Genomic DNA, 19,898 nt, shown 5'->3' with positions numbered 1-19,898 from the left:
TCTGTCTCACTGGCAGCTCAATCTTCCTCTTCAGTGTCTCATGGAGCTGTCCGCACTTACATTTTTTAAATTTGTGCAATGACAATCCTTTTGTTATGATTTCCGTGCTGTCTGGGAGTCTGCCACAGCTGTTTCTAGTCACTGTCTGCCATTTTGGTTTCTTTGTTGCAGCCATCCATCTTCAAATGCATGATTTCATGGGTTTCAATGAGCGACTTGGTGTGCCATGCCTTTCTCTCCCGTGGAAAGACCATGTGGAAAAGTGACACCACTTACATATGACTTCTAATTCCAGAAGAAATGCAGTTACTAGCATCTCGCTTGGGGGATGATGATGGAGAGATATTAATACAGTTGGTGCTCCAATCCATTGATAGAGATAGCCCTCTTTGCTCTCATCGACCTTGTAACTGACTCGTAGCAGTGCAGCCATACAAGGATATTTTGGAAGAACACTCTTCCTGGGCCGACTGGTGCTATTCTCTACCTCCTGTCGGTACTGATGGGGGATTCTCCAGACCTTTCCCAGATGGCTTAGGAGAGATTTTATAAATATTTCTTGATGATTTTGCCCTCCACTCCTTTTGGTGCCCCTTTGGATGTGGATATTGTTACGCGGGGAGCAGTTTCTAGGTCCTGTTGCTTTTCTTAGTGTAGTGTAGTTTATTCATCCAGTGTGATGATCCTCGCTCCATATTGCTCTAGGTAAAGCAATCTTTTATCCATGGATTCCTCATGGTCCTGCTAACAGTTTCACAGCTTTGCAACATTTTACTCATCTCTTTGAGCCATTGCTTCAGTTCCTTTCGTATCGAGCCAATCTTTGCCCTCATGTTCCTCAAAAAGTGGTGGCTTTGTTTGCCTCCCTGTCTGCAATTTGGGGGACCTCAGGGAGAAAGCAACACTGTGTTTTTCCTCTATTGAGGGGCTCGTGTAACTATTTGGGCTGCTCACTGCTGCAGCATGTCCCTTAATATTTATGGTCCTTTGGGCCCTGCTAGTGGCAATGATCCAGCTGCTTGGACCCAGAGTTCAAGGCATGTTTATGGAAGACCACATCGTAAGCCACCACAACCGAACACCCTACCCCGGCTGTAATGCCAGAAACCGGTCCTCGGAAGCTTGTTTCCGGTCCAGGGAAGGCATGGCTTGGCAGTTCAGGCTGGACTGTTCCCATGAGGCACAGGGTCAGACTGATTTGCATATAGCCATGTCTGAACTGGGGTGGCAGAGTGGGCTAAAGAACGGTGATGGATCAAACCCAGATCTTTTGACTGAGTGTGAGTGTTTGATTGGTTCAGATGCTCCGTCCATCACCACCCCCTTTTGTACAGCTTTGGCCGCCAAAAGTGTGGCAGGGTATGCTCGGACGTGAGTCCCTTGCTCACTTTGCCACTGGATTCAAGCAAGCCGGGCTGAAGACGGCTGTAATGCCAGGAACCGGTCCTCGGAAGCTTGTTTCCGGTCCAGGGAAGGCATGGCTTGGCAGTTCGGACTGGACTGTTCCCACGAGGCACAGGGTCAGACTGATTTGCATATAGCCATGTCTGAACTGGGGTGGCAGAGTGGGCATTAGAACGGTGATGGATCAAACCCAGATCTTTTGACTGGGTGTGAGTGTTTGATTGGTTCAGATGCTCCGTCCAACACCACCCCCTTTTGTACCGCTGAGGGCATCGGTATCTGCAACACTTTTAAGACTCTACCTTCTTGTGACTACATTAACCCGTTCCTTTGTGCTTTTCAGTTGGGAGGGCATATTTGCGGAGAGGCCCAGAGAGTGGCAGTAGCTCCACATCTTTTGCAGAGGGCCTCTTGATTCTCTAGGGTCAGAGTAAGATCACCCTCACACATGGTCCATGTCTCGGGTACGTTTTTGCTTCTCCCCCGAAATGGGGATGCCCCGGCACTGTGCTCTCTCCTTCAGTGCTCCCTGCTTTCATACCCAAATCTACAGCCATGGGCTCTTTCAGTATCTGCCTCCTTCCTGTTGGTGCCATGGTTTCCTGAGAAACCTCCATGGGGGCTTAAGCTTCTGTTTGGGCCTGCTCAGAACCACCCATCATAAGTGCAGTACCCGCTAGACCCTTGCTTCTGTGTGCTACAGTCCAATATTAGTTTTGTCTGATGATCCAGGTGATTGAACCTCCATCAAGCCAGAGTGCCTCCGGGCACTTGTTTAGTCAAGGGCCTCCACGCATCCTGATCCACCATTTTCACAGGCACTATCCCACAGGAGAACTGCTGCCTTCCATCAGGCACACTTTGTGTGTAATATTTTAGGGTTGTAAAATTTTATTAACTTTGATTTACAACATCCTTCGCCTACATTCTCTGGCCGGCGAAGTTATAAGGAGGGGGGGGAGGGGATATCCAGGATGGGAAGGAAACGAAAAAAGGGGGAGGGAGTTGGGGAGCGGAGTCAACAACATCAATAACAATAAAAGAACAGTCCATGTTCATTTCACAGTTTTATGGGGAGTGTAATATTTTATTGTAATATGTATTACACAACTGACTACTGCCTTTTGGCTACATTTTCTATGTAATGTTGATTGTGCTTCACTCGCCATATATTTTCTGTGTATTCATCCTCAGGCATCCATCATTCCCCTCACACAAGCACATGCCCATCTGCCCACAAACAAGCATTCATCTGTCCTACCACACACGTATCTATCCAGCTATGCAACCACATGTCCACCATACCCTCCCATTAGTGTATAATCTCCCAGCGGTCCAACAATATATTCATGCCTTGTATACAACCATACCGCTATAAGCACATCTGGGTATTGTGTATGTGTACGTGCAGGCAGGTGGATGCCTGTATGTTTGTGTTCTGTTTGTGCATCCAAACCTACAACTAGGAAACATACAGCAATTACAACAGAAAATAACTTTATCTAAAACATGCTGTCACAAATTGCCTTATCCAAGGCTTGTTTTTAACTTGTTCATAAAATATTTCATCTGGTTAAGACACCAATTGATTTCGGGTAATGTCCAGCTAGTGAATAAGTGCTGAAATTTACAAAATGAGAAACCACTTCCGGGATGCCTCATAATATTCCCTCCACACTATTACTACTCCATTCTTGGTAATCTACTTGACATTTGGGTCCATAATTTAGTGTAACTAATATTACAGTGTTTGTTTTGAAGTGCTTTCTGAAGTGAAAACTGATTATTGGATTTAACTATTTGATCGTTTTATCAACTATAGTATATGCGAATGAAGTAATATTGGCCTAATTACATTTACTTTTACATCACTAAGATAATAATGTTTTGATCGGAGTTATTACAGCTGAAGATATGCCATTTGAGTACTGTTCTCATCAAACATTGTCTTTTTCCCTTTCTTAACGCTGCAGCAGTTAAATATTAAGACTCTTACAGACGATGTGGTAAGGTTGCATGCAATTTGGTCTGCTTTGTGCTTTGCTCCTAACCCCGCTGCATGGCTGTGCATGCTACTTTTATATAATTAGTCATGTAATCATTCGTCCTTGCAGGAACTGTTACATCAGCATAATGAAGTTTAACCATGAACAATATTTGGAAAATGGTGGCAACTTATACTAGCGGTCCTACCCAAATATTTCTAAATTTGAAATGATCAATGTGTTTTTTCCTAATTATCACTCTTTATGACTTCTGTACCATACCTCTTTTTCATTCCTTTTTGTATTACACATACTTCCAGTATTTAATATTCTGAAACATAGGCTGTAAGTGCACTGTACAGCCTGACTATAGATGTCAGAATGGTGTAAACACTGTCTGTTGGCAGGGTCACAAACCCATAGTCACTGTGCTACTTTGAAGGATTATTAGACCATGTCGAGCACACTAATTTGTACATTAGGAAAGATGCCCAAAACAAGGTGGCATACTTCTGTCTTTAGAAAACAGTTTAATTTGAATTTTCGAAAAATGTTTTGGGCGTTTTTGCTGCTTTGTTTAAACCAAACGCATGTCTCCTTGATTGGCAACTTGGCTGCATTCCATGGCTCATAATAATTAGTGTTATGCTTACTTTTAATTCAATTTGTATATGCTGTTTGCCTAACGGGTAATGGTGGTGTCAAGAATGGGGTTAGTTTGGTGTTTGGGTGTTGGGGGGGTGGGGGGTGAGGTTGTGTTCCCATGTAAATTCCATAAACCTGCTCTGGGTATGTCAACACAGTTCTGAGAATCTCTTTTTTTGTAATGCCCGGGACACACTGTCTGCTTTGACGGTTTCTTGAGCTGCTTTCAGGTAAGACGCACCATTTCTGTAAGGTCGGCCTGGTCCTTAGTCTTCTGGTACTAGAATCGTCTGCTAAATTCAAGCAGAGCACATACTCGATGCTCTGCTAAATGGCACATTCCAGAGGCTGGATGATTTCGATTGGGAAGTGTATTCCTTGGACAACCTAACGCTCATAAAGAACAACACTAATTGCTTAGTTTCTATTTTAATCCCATCCCTAATTCGTTGGGGCACAAGCAGGACTCTTTCTATTTTATAATCCCGGGTGATCTGGGCACATTCAAGCAATTGATGCAGATGGGGCTGGAGACAACTAATTCAGTAGTTGCAATTTGTATACTCCTTCCCCCCTCGAAATATCTTTATGAAGGTGTCCTCCCTCCTCGAAAAATCCACGCTTAAGTGAGCTCTATATTCTCAAAGGGTCAGGATTGCTACACGAGTTAACGTCTAGACTGTTTGCATATTGGACCTCACCTTCCTCAACTAATACTTCAAGAAGTTCAAAATGACTACACTTTCTCATGTTTTGCAAGTGCTCCAAATGCTTGATTGTAAGGTGTTACTGGATTTCCATGGTGCGTGTTCTCATATTGCAGTTGTGAAGTACCACACACAGTACCTCCTGTGTCTTGTAGCGAGAAATGCACTTACAAGTATCTGTGCTGTCTTTTTGCCTATTCCTGACCCCCTGGCTATTCATGAAATTGATGGTGGCTACCTTGTACCCCAAGGTGGAAACTTGTTCCTATACTAAGAGAACGCTTCCACCACAGTTCATGCCTCTTGTGTCTGGTTTGCAATCAAAGTTTTGTAACATTTCTCAGTTTCCATCAATCGGCAGAAATCCTCTCTGATCACTTCACAAATAGATACTACTTTGGAAGATCCCCATTACCCCAATGGAGACTAGCACTCTGAGCAATATGTCATAGACATTACTCTCTTGACCAAGGCCTATGTCCGCTTGTTCCCTAGCATCAGAGAGCATATTAGGTCTGCCAGACGATCAAATAATCATTTCATCACCTGGACCTTGGCCCAATGGACTTTTCACCCTACGCTTCCAAATTGCAGTTGCTCTGTATTGTGTTCACCCAGGTAGTGCTGTTTGCAACAAAAGTGCAGGGGCTCATATTGTCACCTGACAGACTGAGCTGATGCACCTGTCGGAAGAGACACATTGCTATTTTTCCATGCACTGAGAGAATATGAAAACCTTTCACGCTTCAGGTGAAACCAGGAAGAAGCTGGCAGCACTGGGCTCCGTGTTCTGGACGAACCAATATGAACACGATCCACACGTCTGGTAACAAGATAGATGTTCGATAAGCTGGAGGGAAGCTGTGACTTACTTCCCAGTTCTGATAGACGAGCATTGTCCATGCATTCCTCAAAAGTTAAGAATCTTTTTCTGAAATGTTTTATGTTAGCCACTGCTTACATGCAGGTAGCCATGTAGAACGTCATGAGCTCAGTTTCGACAATAAACCTTTCTTTTCTTTGGAGAACCACAACACTAAGAATAGCCTGGTTTATCGAGGATTTATCTTCCTTCTTCTAGGCACAAATCTGACACAGAGCAAACACCCACTGAGTGTGAGTGCGAGTGTTTCTTTATCCGAATGCATTTCGTCTAGAAACTATCACTATTGCATGAACATGTGATGTGTTACAGCTGTTAATCACATGGATGAAAAGTGTTATGTTACCTTGACAAATTGCAGATAAACTGTGACTGTTCAGACTCAAAGGGGTCACAGTGTACCGAGATGAATAGCGTCTAACGGTAGCCTAAGTGAAAATGTTGGTTCAGTCTGTGGTGTATGCACAGAAATGGGGTTTTGTTAAGTGGAGGTGATGTAACCCGTCAGTTCCATATAAGTAAATCCTCTATGCTTTTCTCTTTCAAGAGGCAGGATACTACTTGCTTGCAATAAGCTGACACTTGAATGCTCGGTCAAGAGGATCTATAGTTATAATTTTTTTTACGACTATATTGTTTACAGTTACTTATAACTTCAAAATGAAATGGCGTTAACCCAGCAACTTCAGAGATTAGTTGTATCATTGTCAGTGTTATTTTTATACACTTGTGTGAGGAAAATAATATAGATAATTGTTAGAATCATTTGTTACCATTAAGTGTACAGTATACTATATTTTTAAATCATTTATTCCCCAAAAACTATAAAAAATATCCCTCATTCAATTGATATTCCTTGGATATATAAAGGAATGGCATGTAGCAAAGTGGGCGTTTAAAAAAATCTAGCAATAGTTGTAATTTATCTGAGTTTTTTCAAGTATTCCAGAACGCCCGTTGACGATTTAAAAAAAACTGGGCAGCTTATTCCTGGTACTTGAAGCCAAGCAACTCCTTGACCATTAATCCACCAAAGACTGTTAGCCAAATATAAATTTGCAATAAAAGGGAACTTCTAGGAAAGATTAACCTTATTTCGGACGCCTTAAAAAAGAAAAATAATCTCTATTTCCCACCTTCTATGATGGGTAAAATAACAAGCATTTGCCATGCAATAGGTCTCACATTTGGGAGACTTAATGTTATTGCCAATGTAAATGATGATTTCTTTTATCTATCTGTTTGCCTTTGGGCCCTTATAAGTGTTTAGCCATGCATCATAGTATCCATAACTTTTGCACACACTCACAGATCAGGAGGTGCACTGCAGACAGAGTTTTGCAAAACATACTGGAGCAGATGAAGCTTGCTCAATGTACGAAGATGTCCCATCAAAGGGGCTGCAATGTCACCAATGCACCTATATATCCCTTCTGAAAGCTGCACTGGAGACCCTTTGCCTGCTAAGTGTCCCTTCTGGATGAAGCAAAGCACGTTGCACTACCACTGCTGGTCCCTAGACGGAGTGTTAAGTGGAACACAGCAGCCGCAAATTTTTATTACATTTCACCTCTGGACCATAAATTGTAGGTAAAGGGGTAGGATAGAGTTTGAGTCATGAGAAGTGGAGTTTTCCAGTTTAAAGTAGTAGTTTGAAATGGCAACCCTACAACTTCTGTAGATGGAGGCAGTGTGTTCCAACAGTTTGCAGAGCATAGTCAGAATTGTGGATGCGTGAAACATTCACAGTACAGGTGTGGAATATGGCAATTTGGCCAACTTAAAACCAAAATCTGCAGTGAGGGGTAGGAAAAACTTTTTTTTAAAGAATTGTCAACGGTGATACTAACTTGTGCTCATGGCCTGCTGTAGTCTAGGAAGACGCTGTACAGTTTTGATCCATGGATGAGCTGGTTGTCTGGTTGTTTGAGAAGCGGATTTACTAAAAAAGTTGTGAAGATCACACGATGGCTGGACGCGTTTGCTGCTAGTAGCTGGAAACACACTGTTATGTAGTATTGCTCCTCTGATGTCAACAGCGTTAAGTTAAAGCTGCTTGAAAAGCAAGTTAGCCAAGCTCAGAACATAAACAGACCGAATTGGAGGCCAGACTGCAGTGAGAGCATGCATGCTTATATCCCTTGCAGGCTGCTGGTGCGTGCTGCGTGAACTTCAAGTTGGGCAGCTGAGGGTGGGGAAAAACCAAGCCCTGTGGCTGCCATCTTTTTGCTCATCACACAGATAAACAAGAGCACAGCATTTGGAGCTAAGAGCAGGCGGCCTGCTACACACCTGGCAGTAGTAGAGTACTACGCCCCTTCCTCTGTAGCAGGAATTGCAGACTGCCCCCACTCAAACAAGCAGCGGTAACTATTGAACAAGCTGCGTGGATTTGCATTTGAGATGGATGGGCAGAGAATCCTTTCACAAGGACTTGAGGGTACGGAAGAGTACTTAAAACGTACACAGAATAGTTGGACTCCCAGTGAAGAAGGCATCCATTAGCTGAGCGCTTAGCGATCGTGAACAAAAAAACTCACTCCATGCACACTTAAAGGGTGGGGAGAGGGAAACTCTGTGTTTGTGCTTGGAGGGAGGGCTTTAATGTGAACCAGGAGCAGGGTAAACAATAGAGCATGAGAATGTCTGACTTTGAAGCTCAGAGCTGAGTGCGCTGAAGAAAGGAAAGGCAGCCATCAACTGAATGCTGCAAAAAGGTGTCATAAATAACATACAGCATAAGAGCCCATGTAACGGGTAGTCCGTATGGGAGGTTACATAATTTGAAAAGGAGGGGCTTGTAAGCTATTTCAGAAATCAAAAACCAGAATTTACAAAGGTCAGTAAGAGGAGCCGTTAGAAAAGATGGGAGGGGCATCAAGCCCATATTCTAATTGGAGCATGTCTCGAAGAGACAGCTTATGCGCGGCCTAGGCAAGACTGAAAAAATGAAGCACCCGGAATGGCAGAAAAGCAGGTTAGTAAATTGGGCTGAATATTTAGCATCAAGAAGCTTCGTCCCACTCCTAGCTGTTCCTCCAGTCACAATGCTAATGGTTTCAGAGACACTTAATCCTTGCCAGATTTTTTTTGTAAAGCGCCCAAATATGCACATCTCATGGGAATGTGTTCTTATGCTGGCTCATTGGTCTTGTTGTGTGCCTCTAGTGCTGCCCAGACCTCTAGAAAACTAGCGCTATGACACGCACATACATGGTAACCATTGCCACATATGCAATACCACAAGTGCGCACACCTGTGATATATGCGTCCTGGGCCAATCATTCCCATTTAGCTAAGAATCTACAAAGTGAACATGCCTTATCGTTACCCAAATTTAGAGTAAAGCAACACTGCCAGCAAACCCAGGTTCCTGGCAGCAATGGACTTTGAAGATAATGTGGGACTGGTAGCTCGTGCCAGTAGATTTATTTGAGGTGGAGGTAAATTTTGAGCCCCTTGATCATTCGGGTAGTTGGTTGAGGGATATTTTTCATGAAGCGTCTGAATTTAATCCAGCTCTGTATGCACTGCATTATTCATTTACCTTCTAAGGATCTGCTTGTTTGCTTTTCCCCATTTCTGAATGAAATATTGCTTCTAGAGTTTAGGAACAGTCACACAAACCTAGAATTCGGTAAGTTTCACATTAAGTACTCAGTCAGAGAGCACGTTACAGTATATTGCCTGCTTTCACAGAGCTTAAACGCTTTCTGGTTAAAGAACTTGCTTTTCTTAGCTTCAATCTCTATGGTCTGCCTCATGGTAGTGTTCTATAAGAAGTCTCAAAAGTAACTCTCATTTACTGTTTGGTACTACTCTGTGTCCTACATTGTCTTTAATGTAATGTTTCATATTAATGGGCTTGTGGCAACATTAAATTTTCATTAGTGAATTGTTGTTGCCGGGACTGGTGGCTCAGTGGACTAAAGCGTCCATTGCAGGGGTCTGTGTTTGACCTCATGGTCACAGGTTCAAATCCCTGCGGGTCCACTCAGCCTTTCATCCATCGGGGTTCGATAAAATGAGTACCATTGAGTTGGGTAACAATGAACACCTGTTATTCAGCGCCAAGAGACCTCTGGGTGAAAGTGCGCTTTACAAATGCACATATTATGTTATGTTGTAAACCTAACTACACTGTAATTGAAGCTCGAAAGTGTTGAAATTATTGGTTTTCCTATTGAAAGCAGATGATTAGGTGGCATTTGGAGATCAAAAAGCAGCTGTTCTTCTGAAGGTTTTACGCACAAAACATTTTAATCTTAAGCAAATTGAAAGTGCCCCTTCCCTTGTGTCCAGTGAGTGGAGAGAATCCGTGAGCTCAAGGCCTTTCCTGCTGGTTGGACTTAGATTGCTTTTCAACAAGATAAAGTAGTTCTTTTCACCCCGCCTTAAGGTTTTGCTAAGGTTATTTTCAAGGTTTATCCTAAAAAGAAGTTATTTTTCAGTTATTCTTTTCTTCTTTATTTTACAATGTCTTATCCATCTCCTACTAATAAGACTCTTCTTAATCTTATTAACAGGCAACCAATCCCTTCAGTCCTATTCTTGTGGACTTTATACATGACTTTTCATTTAGCCTAAAATCTCAAATGCATCTATTGCATTACAACTCCTTATCCCTAAATGCATTCCACACAGTGTTTTGCAATGCCACATCGTCGGACCACTTCTGAAAAAATTGACGGCAGACCTATTATTGTCCAAGAATTATCGTCCAATCTCCCTCTTACCAGGTCCTAGTAAAGTCCTGGAAAGATTTGTAAACAAACTTCTTTCTTCATCAAAAGAGTCCAACGAATCCTGCATTCCACAAAACTGGCTTCAGAGCAGGGAGCAGTACTGATACTGCCTTCCTAGTTGCTTCCGAAGAATTTAGGGCAATTTTGGACATGGGGGTCGCCACAGCCTTCATCCTACTTGTTCTAACTGCTGCGTTTGACCTGGTATCACACCCAACACTGATCAAAAGGATAACCGAAGTAGGCATTGGGGGCACAGCTCTGAAATGGCTTACCCCTTTCTTCATAACCACACCTTCAAAGTACAAGAAGAGGATAGGCAATATAACATTCTCACCTTCAAATGCGGTGTTTTGCAGGGCTCGTCCATCAAATGTTATAGTATTACCTCAATCTCCTGAGGTGGCGAAGTAAGTTAAAGAATGATGATGGATTCAACCCAGATCTGTGACTGAGGGTGAGTGTCTGAAAAGTTTCAGAGCTCCGTCCATCATCTCCTTGTGTTTGCTTTGTTCGCCCTAAGCTGGCAGTGTATGCCCAGATGTGGGTCCCTTGCTCACTTTGCCACTGGATTCAAGCTAGCCTGGCTGATGAAGGGTGTTACCCAGAAACCTGTCCCAGGATGCTTGTTTTCCGGTTCAGGGAAGACCTGGGTTGGCAGTTCGAGCTGGACTGTTCTCATGCGGCACAGGGTCAAGACTGGTTTGCATATAGCTGGGTCTGAACTGAGGTGGTGAAGTGTGCTAAAGAATGATGATGGATTCCACCCAGATCTGTGACTGGGGTGGAGTGTCTGAAAAGTTTCAGCGCTCCGTCCATCCTCTCCTTGCTCCTAATTAAAAGTTATCACTTGTTAAATATAAGGTAACTGTTAGAACTGGGATTTCTGGATGGCTATGGCTTACGCCAAAGCCAGGCAGAGACCACCATTCTAGTCAGGGCGAGGGAGTCACACGCCAAGATAACCCCTGCTCACCCCTCTGGTAGCTTGGCACGAGCAGACAGGCTTATCCCGGAGGCAATGTGTAAAGCATTTGCGCACGCACACAACAGCAACAACATCCTAGGCCCACCACAAAAGGAACTCCACACAAGGTTATATAAAAATAACTTTGTTTTGTCAAAACACATCAGATAGTAATCACACAATATACATTGTGCCAACAAGCACGGGCAATATTCACAAGGGATTATTTACACCAGGACAGGGCCACGTGGGCCACTGTCAGAATCAGCACTTAGTAGAACTAGCACTTAGAATAACTGTCACACCAAATCACAATTATAGATCACAACCAGTAACCACTGGTAACCGGTAGGTACACACTACGCAATACTAATAACCATAGGCATAGATCACGCATGGACACATAACCTCTCTAGTATAACATACTAGGCAAAGCAAACTTCTAAGCATGAGCACCTTTAGAAGTATAACACAAGCATAAAGGCAAAGCACATTACGCAGCAATCACATTTAGGCCTAAACAGTGTAACTACAGTAGGCAATCTCCTCACTTGTCTAAACACATCAGACTCTGCCTCCTAAGAATAAATCACATTTAGGGGCGTAAGCAAGAACATATTACACATGATGCATCACAACATTCAGAGGTGTAGGGAAGGAAAACACATGATGCCTAAAAACATTCAGAGGTGTAAGAACAATTGCACAGCACTCACACAGGTCACCACCTGTGACTGTACCCAGGCTAACTGGCCTTTCAGGGGCTAAAATGCACTGAGTCCAAAAGTCAGGGCAGGCTGCGCAGGCAGCCAAGAACAAACCAAAACGTGGCAGCTGCCCACTAAGTGCTGGGCAGCTGTAAGGCAATGGGAACACACGCGTTGGAGCCTCGTGGGCTCAAGAACAACAATGGGGCCACCCACAACGTGGGAGCCTCGTGGCTCTGGCAACAAAGATGGGCCCACGTGGGAGCCTCGCAGGCTCTGACCAAAGCACTCGTATCCCCCAAGAGCCTCGTGGTTCTAAACTAACAGAATGGCACTCAAGAGCCTCGGGGCTCTAAAACAACTGTGGGCTGGGAGCCTCGGGTCTCTGCATCAAAGAATGCCCTAGAGCCTCTCGTGGGCTCGAAACACAATGCCCCCTGGACGTTGGAGTCCTTCGTGGACTCAAAGCAACTATGCCCTGTGAGCCGCTCAGGCAAGAATGCCCCACTTGTTGGAGCGGCCCTCTGGCAACCGGGGCCGCTCTGAGAACAAAGAGGAAACTGTCCCGCACTCACCGGGACAGCGGAGACACTCCTCTGGTGCTGCTCCAGGGCCGGCGCTGCTCCTCGGGCTGCGGTTCCGGGGCCGGAGCAGCTCCTGGACCGAAGCTGCCCTTCTAGTCGCCTCTGCCCTCCGCGCAGCGTTGGGGAGCCCCCCTTCACAGGGGCTCCTCTCCTGTTGGGATGCTGAGGCCGCCGAGCTCCTTCTCGCTGTCCGGCTGCTGGGCGGGACTTCCGGCCAGGTCGCGCTGCGATTGGCCGGCCGGCCAACCACTTCCGGGTCGTCGAAGGCAGCACGGCGGGTGCTGGTCACACTCCAGGGCTGCGGCGGTGAATTCTCTCCGTGATACGGGGTGGGCTCCCGTAAATCAAATAAATAACACAGCAAAAGGGCAATAAGCGGCGGGCTCAGCGGGGTGAGCACCCGTGCCGCAAATTTCCTCCAGAAGGGGGATCCTCACGCAGCCTCTCTGCGCTGCAGGCCCCCAGCAGCCCCTGAGTAAAGCGCTCCCAAGCGCTGGGGGGAAATAAAGCGCTCCAAAGCACTAGAGACAAAAATAAAGTCTTCCAGTCCCCCAGGCAAGACAGAGGGGTCACAGGAATTCCTCCAGCAATTCAAAGCATCCAGGGGCTGGGCAAGGCCCAGGGTGGCAAGCCTTCCCCTGGGCCCAAGCAGCACGCCCCTGGTAGATTCCAGTCAGAAGCAAGAACATCTTCAGGGTGTCACAGCACCCTTTTTATACAGCACAATCCTTTGTCTAAAGGTGCAGGGTGGGGGCAAAACCAGGCACAGCTGGTTTGGGAGCACTCTTGATGTGCTCAGCCACCCCTCTCATTCACTAGTCAGGCTAGGGTCATCAGTCGCACCACAGGGGGCGGAGCCAGCATTGTGTGGGGAAAGCCCAGCCCTATTCAGGTCCCAGGTGCACCCCTCCCTCACATCAGCATGCTAATCTCTCCACTCACCACTGGGGCACACCCATCCAGACTCTTGGAGCCAGGCTCACCAGCCAGCTCCAGCCAATCACGTGCCAGCACACTCACTACACACGCACACCCATGTCTAGAAGTGGCACTTCCACACTAGACACATTACCACCGCACACATCATTGTGCAGCATTCAATCTCACGAGTTCGCACATACCAAACTCGACACTGCACTCCCCACACATCAGGAACTACCATGGTCACACATATTCCCCATGCATTCCTATGGGAGGGCAGGTCACTCACCACACATACACAGAGAGCTCACGCACTTTACACTGTACCACAGTGAAAAAGTGCACAGAGGCCTAAAATCACCAACACCAGGTTACAGAAACAGGCTAGGAAAAAGCAAAAAGTTTCGGGGTGAACCTGCCAAAAAGGGCTGTGTCCAACAGTAACCCAATGTTATCCTATCCGAGAGGTAGGCCTCACAGCAGTGAAAAACAAATTTGGGAGTTTTTGACTATCGGGACATGCAAAAATGAAAAGTACATGTCCACCTTTTTAAATATACTGCACCCTGCCCTATGGGTTGTTTAGGGCCGTCCCCAGGGGTGACGTATATATTAAAAAGGAAAGGTTGGGCTTAGCAAAAAATGTATTTTGCAAGTTCAAAATGGCAGTTTAAAACTGCAAAAAGGCTGCAATGGCAGACTTGAGACCGGTTTAATAAAACTTCTTAAATGGGTAGCACAAGAAGTGCTGTGGGCCCACTAGTAGCATTTAATTTACAGTCCCTGGGTACCTGTAGTACTACTTTACTAGGGACTTGTATGTAAATTGAATGTGCCAATTGCCTGTAAGCCAGTTTTACCATGTTTAAAGAAGAGCGTACTATCACTTTAGCACTATTTAGCAGTGGTAAAGCACAGAGTCCTAAAAGCCAACAAAAATGGGTTCAGAAAACAAGAGGGGTGAAGGCAAAAAGCTTGGGGGTAACCCTTCGGAGAGGGTCGGTCCAATATTAACCCCCTCCAGCCTAAAGCCAAGGTAGAGTATTCAATACTTAGATGAACTTCCCTGTTCTGGCGATACCATTTTGATAATGACCCTTTACTGCAGAGGCACTTGTCAGTTCTATACCCTTCTGAACTCAGTTGGATCCCTCTGTGGACACTCTTGAGCCACTGGACTGACCCAAGAGGACCCCCATTTTCCTCATCCGTGGACTCCATCTGTGAAGCTCCTAACATTATTTTGATCACAGATACATCCCAGTAGGCAGACCGTACCACCATGGCCAACAGTGATGTGGCCCTTCGATCAGACTTTTGTCCCCAACTCAAGAAAAATTCTGCCTAGAACGACAGTAACCAACAGAGGCCACGGACAGCTGTTAGTGTCAAGAGCCAGGCCCCATGCCGTCCACGGTTCTCTGACCGCTGAGGTTTCTCAGAGGGGGTCGGTGGTGTGAGGAGTCAACAGCTCCGGATGTTAGGCACCCAATTTCTACTCTCTTTCCCACCAGTCCAGGTTGGTATCTTGAGATTGGTTCTGTACTCCGTCTGTACCCTGAGGCCAGCCAGCAGTCAAGGGTGAGCCTTTCCGCCCCTGCCCCTCCATCTGGGCCTCTCTAGTCTCACTGTTGGAGTAGAACCCCGAGAAACCTGAGTTTTCGGGCACTGAGGCCGCCGCCCCTCCCAGCTCAGCTAATACTGGTGGAAATGTATCACCCAGTATAAAGTTATTGGACATCTGGCGACAGGTGTAAGTACTTAGACTCCCTCATTAGCCGCACACCAATTTTGTCTCAGACTTCAGCACAAGCTTCTCCACTGAAGCAAAATATAGTAAACTGACGTGAGTACACAGGAGATTCACTAGGGAAGGCAAGCTTTGGTGGTTGTGTGCAGCCTATCTGCAGTTTTCACCTCTGCTGTATTTTTATTTAACTGTGGATCTATGAAGTACTTTCTGCTTATGAGATTCTATGTGTTCTCTCTCGATTCACCACAGCAAGAATGTGTTATGCTGTCCCATCTTAGTACACCATGCATGGCAATCTGAGGTGTTTCTTTGAAGGAAGTATGTTCTAATGTGTGGTGTAATATATATATACACTCTGATCTGGCCAGCTGATATAAAATGTTTGCAAAATGTATAGTAACAAAGTTATTTCTAGGCAAAGACGATATAGTGTAACAGCTCACCTATCGAATGCCAAAAGTTTATCAATTGACAGGAAACAAAAAGGAAATCCATTGACTTTGTCCTTGACTAACTACACAACTTAGCCAGTGCCTGTACCCTGGATGAGCCAAACAAAGTAATTAGAGCACAAATAATACAAAGTTGAAAATCGGTGCCCTAAGACCCTATGGGCCAGATGTAGGAGAATCGTATTTACCGATTCATAAATACCGAATTTTACCGATTCGGTATTTATGAATCGGTAAATATGAAGGAGTGAGATTTAGGAAGAATCGGTAATTGAATTACCGATTCTTTAAAATTCGGTATTTACCGATTCGGTAAATACCCAATCGGTATTTCCTATTGATTCCTATGGGCTGTGAAGCCCATAGGAATCAATGGGAAATACCGATTCGGTAATTACCGAATCGGTAAATACCGATTCCTGCAAGGGTGCAGGGGGTGTCACTTTGACACCCTCTAGCACCCCAAATTCAGGCATGTGTGCCATGTGGCACACAGACATGCCCTAAGGGCATGTCTGTCTGTCACATGGCATAGGTGTGCATGCACAAAAGTGCATGCACACCTGGATTCGGTATTTTACCACCCAATAGGATTGGGTGGTAAAATACCGATTCTGTAAGGCCCTTGGGACTCGGAAGAGTCCCACCTACATCGGGAAGTTACCGATTCGGTATTTTACCGATTCGGTATTTTACCGATTCGGTAAATTTACCGAATCTGTAATTTTACCGATTCGGTAAAATAGGGCCCCTACATGCCAATTCTTAAATACCGGTCGGTAACGGCCGAAATCGGCCGTTACCGACCGGTATTTAGGCTCCTACATCTGGCCCTATATTCTTTGGAAACCAAGTGTTGACTGCATGAAATCAGTTCAGGAACTACCACGTAACCTGGCTCTTCGACTGAAGCAGCACACTCCACCCACACCCCCTTCCCCACCCCACCCAGTGCCTTGAGACCCTAGCGGATGATTAGCCTCTCTTTATAAGAACCTTGATTGATTGAAATACTAACCCTTGCAGGCTTTCACAAGCTATCTAATTGAGAAACTAAACTTAAATCTGCATTAAGCAAAGTCTCTCTAAAGGAAGTGTTGGAGTTGGCCCTTTCTGCTGGGTCATCCTAGAACTTTTTGCCTTCCTCCTGTATTTTTTCTGACATGTTGGTGGTGGTTTTAAGACTCTGGGCACGTTATTCCTGCTATTCAGTGCTAAAGTGCATGTGTTCTCTATGGTAAACTTGGTAAGATTGGTCTACACCTGTTAGGGATATTTAATTTACCGGTCCGTCCTTGTACAGTGGTATCCCATACCAGACCCCCCCCAGGATATTGCGGAATGGATTAGCAAATTTAGCGGCACAAAAATGGAAATTTAGCGGCATTTTTGCAGCACTTTATTTTACTCATCATTCATTTTCAGTCTTAAATCAATAGAAAATGTTTTAGCAGAGTATTCCACTTTAAAATGGGCATGTTTAAAGTTCTGCCTGGCATGACAGCTTACTGTTTGAAGGTTTTTCTTATAAGATGTGACTGACCACAATGCCATTGGGGAACATCAACTTGTCTATCGTCTATTTTACTGACAACAACCTCACGAAACCCCATTTTACTACTGAAAACAAGCACATTGGTTATTTGAAAGAATGTTTCCTAAATAAATCTGAGAGAAGTGAGGATAACGTATACATACTGTTGTTAAACTTCCCTCAGGAAGCATCTAGAAGTTAGCTGCCTGTGACCATCAACACTTCTGAATAAAGCAGGAGACATTGTGACCTGTCTGCTGTTCAGCTCCTCACACCATGAAATCGCTTGCTCACCAAGCGCTATACTAGGAACTTTGATAAATAAAACAGATAGGTACATTGAATGGTGGAATGAATATTGATGACGTCTCAGTTGTCTAGTGTTGCTAATATTGTACTTGGGTAATAATGGTTATGGCTTTCTCAAGTGCAGAGGCTATCCGATGTGTAATAATAAACTATAGTGAAAAGTCTTGTTTAATTGGTAGATTTTGTGAAGGTGTCTCTGGGGAACAGTGCCACAAAAGTTATGAGATATTTTGGTCTGCCAAAGTTATGAGATAATTTGGTCTGCCTGATCTAATTAGTATTTTCCTTGAATATTCCATATTGTCTGGTTGTGATCTTATAGGTTTGTGTTGAGTATTCGGTGCTTATATTTTGCGGGCACTCTCCAAAATCAGGAACGATGGATTTAGGCCCAGATCCTTGTACTGGGGTGAATGTATGACATTGTTCTACATTCTGTCCATCAACTGTGTTTTTTGCAATTTTCACCCCGAGTGGGCTGGGCATGCTCAGACGTGAGTCCCAGGCTCTCCACACCACTGGAGTCAAGCTATCCAGGCTGAATGAAGGCTGATAGCCAGAAACCGGTCCTTGGATGCTTGATTCCGGTCTGGGAAAGACATGGCTTGGTAGTTCGGACTGGACTGTTCCCATGAGGCACAGGGTCAGAGCTGATTTGCATATAGCCAGTGTCTAACCCAGGGTGGTGTGGAGTGCAAAAAAACGATGGATTTAGGCCCAGATCCTTGTACTGGGGTGAATGTATGACATTGTTCTACATTCTGTCCATCAACTGTGTTTTTGCAACTTTAAGAAGTAGGCATTTCTGTGTGCTATGTGTCTTTTTGACTGCCTGTTGTGTATTGACTGTCTGGCCTTGGAGTGACAGGGGCTGGAGATGTGCAGTGGCTCCAGAGAGTCTGGATTAGTCTGCGCTAGGCTGAACAGGCCTGGTCTGCATTTGGAGTGATGGGAGGAGTAGCACCTGTACCTGAATAGGGCTGTGCCTGCCTTCTACAATGATTGCTCCGCCCCCCTGTGGTATGTCTGGGGCCAGGGCTTACACTTACAATGGTGAGTGTTGTGTACTTTTAAGTGCCCCCAGAACTGGTTCAAACTGGGTCCAGGGCCCTGTACCAGGGCAGAACAAAGCCTTTGTGCACTATAAGTACTGGGGCTTTGACCCCATGTTTGAGAGCTAGCTTGGAACTTGGGCCAGAAGGACTGGCATGCTGGCAGAAGGAACCACCACTTGGACTGGCCTAGTATGCTGATCTGGGGCCTGCTGGCCTACCAGGAGGACTGCAACATTGCTGAAGGTCCTGATGTGCTGGCCTGCGTGCACCCTACGCCTTGAGTGCTCCAAAGTCAGCCTGTGGTGAAACGCTGCTTAACGTCCGGGCTTGTCAAGTTGTACCCTTGGAAGTGTATCGCTCTAGTTATTGGACCCCGAGGCGAGGGCTCATTCCACCACTAGGTGCGTTTGGAGCGCTTCGGCTCCCCACTTTTAATGTGGTTTGAGCGGTGCGCGCACTGTGGTTTTGCCTGCCAGCTCCCGTAGAGCACGTGTGGAACACTGTTGATTCAAAAAGGGCTTTACCGAGCAATCTGGCTGAATCTGGGAACAGGAGCTTCTGCAACCCAGCCGAAAGCCCCCGCCAGAAGCCAGGCAGGAGTGTCAGGCTGCGTGGCAGAGCCTGGGTGTGGGCCGGGCCAGTGGGAACGCGTATCAGGAAGTGCGCTGCAAGAGAGCGGAGTTGTTGCTTCGTGCTTCCCTGGCCTGGCAAGGCCCGGACGGTAAACTTCTTGTGGCTGGCCAACAACTCCGCCCTCACAGAGGTTGGCCGAATTGCCACGGCAACTGCGTCCGCTGGCCGCCGTTGCCACTCTTTATATTCGCAGGCAGCCGCAGAGTGTGGTTCCAGTCTCTGTGGGGCAGGTGCATTGTCCCTTTTGAGCCGGTGCGGAGGAATGGAAGCAAGATGCTGGCTTCACTCCCCACCACTCCCTGTCTATGCCCGAGATCAGGAAATGTCTCCCATGTGGTGAGTCCGCTGGGCACCCACAGTTGTTCCCCCATTAGGGAACCGCCGCAATTGTGTTGACAGCTACACCGCATGCCTGCAGGGCTGCGGGTGGCCATTTCTCAGGTGGAGGGGGACTGAGTGAGGTCCCACCGCCTCCGAAGGCATTATGTTTGGATAGCGTTCCGCCTTCCCGAATAGAGGCCTAAGAGCGAGATGCCCTATTGCCTAGGGGAGGCTGTGATAACAAATAGGGCTTCCGGGTAAATTGTAGCTGCGGCATTTTCTGCATACTGCTG

At 45.8% G+C, this 19,898-nt stretch overlaps 1 protein-coding gene across 1 annotated transcript in view; it reads left to right on the top strand.

Moving 5' to 3' along the window:
* Positions 1-19,898, top strand: part of DIAPH3 (diaphanous related formin 3) — a 2,176,287-nt gene that overhangs the window by 120,855 nt on the left and 2,035,534 nt on the right. The window contains exon 2 of the mRNA XM_078657410.1: positions 3,378-3,410. Within this exon, the coding sequence (XP_078513536.1) occupies positions 3,378-3,410 (33 nt within the window). The remainder of the gene's footprint in view (positions 1-3,377; positions 3,411-19,898) is intronic.

Source organism: Lissotriton helveticus, chromosome 8, assembly GCF_964261635.1.
Source record: "Lissotriton helveticus chromosome 8, aLisHel1.1, whole genome shotgun sequence".
Lineage (NCBI taxonomy): Eukaryota > Metazoa > Chordata > Amphibia > Caudata > Salamandridae > Lissotriton > Lissotriton helveticus.
Note: the sequence above shows the minus strand (reverse complement) of the source record. Positions and strands in the feature narration are given on the sequence as shown.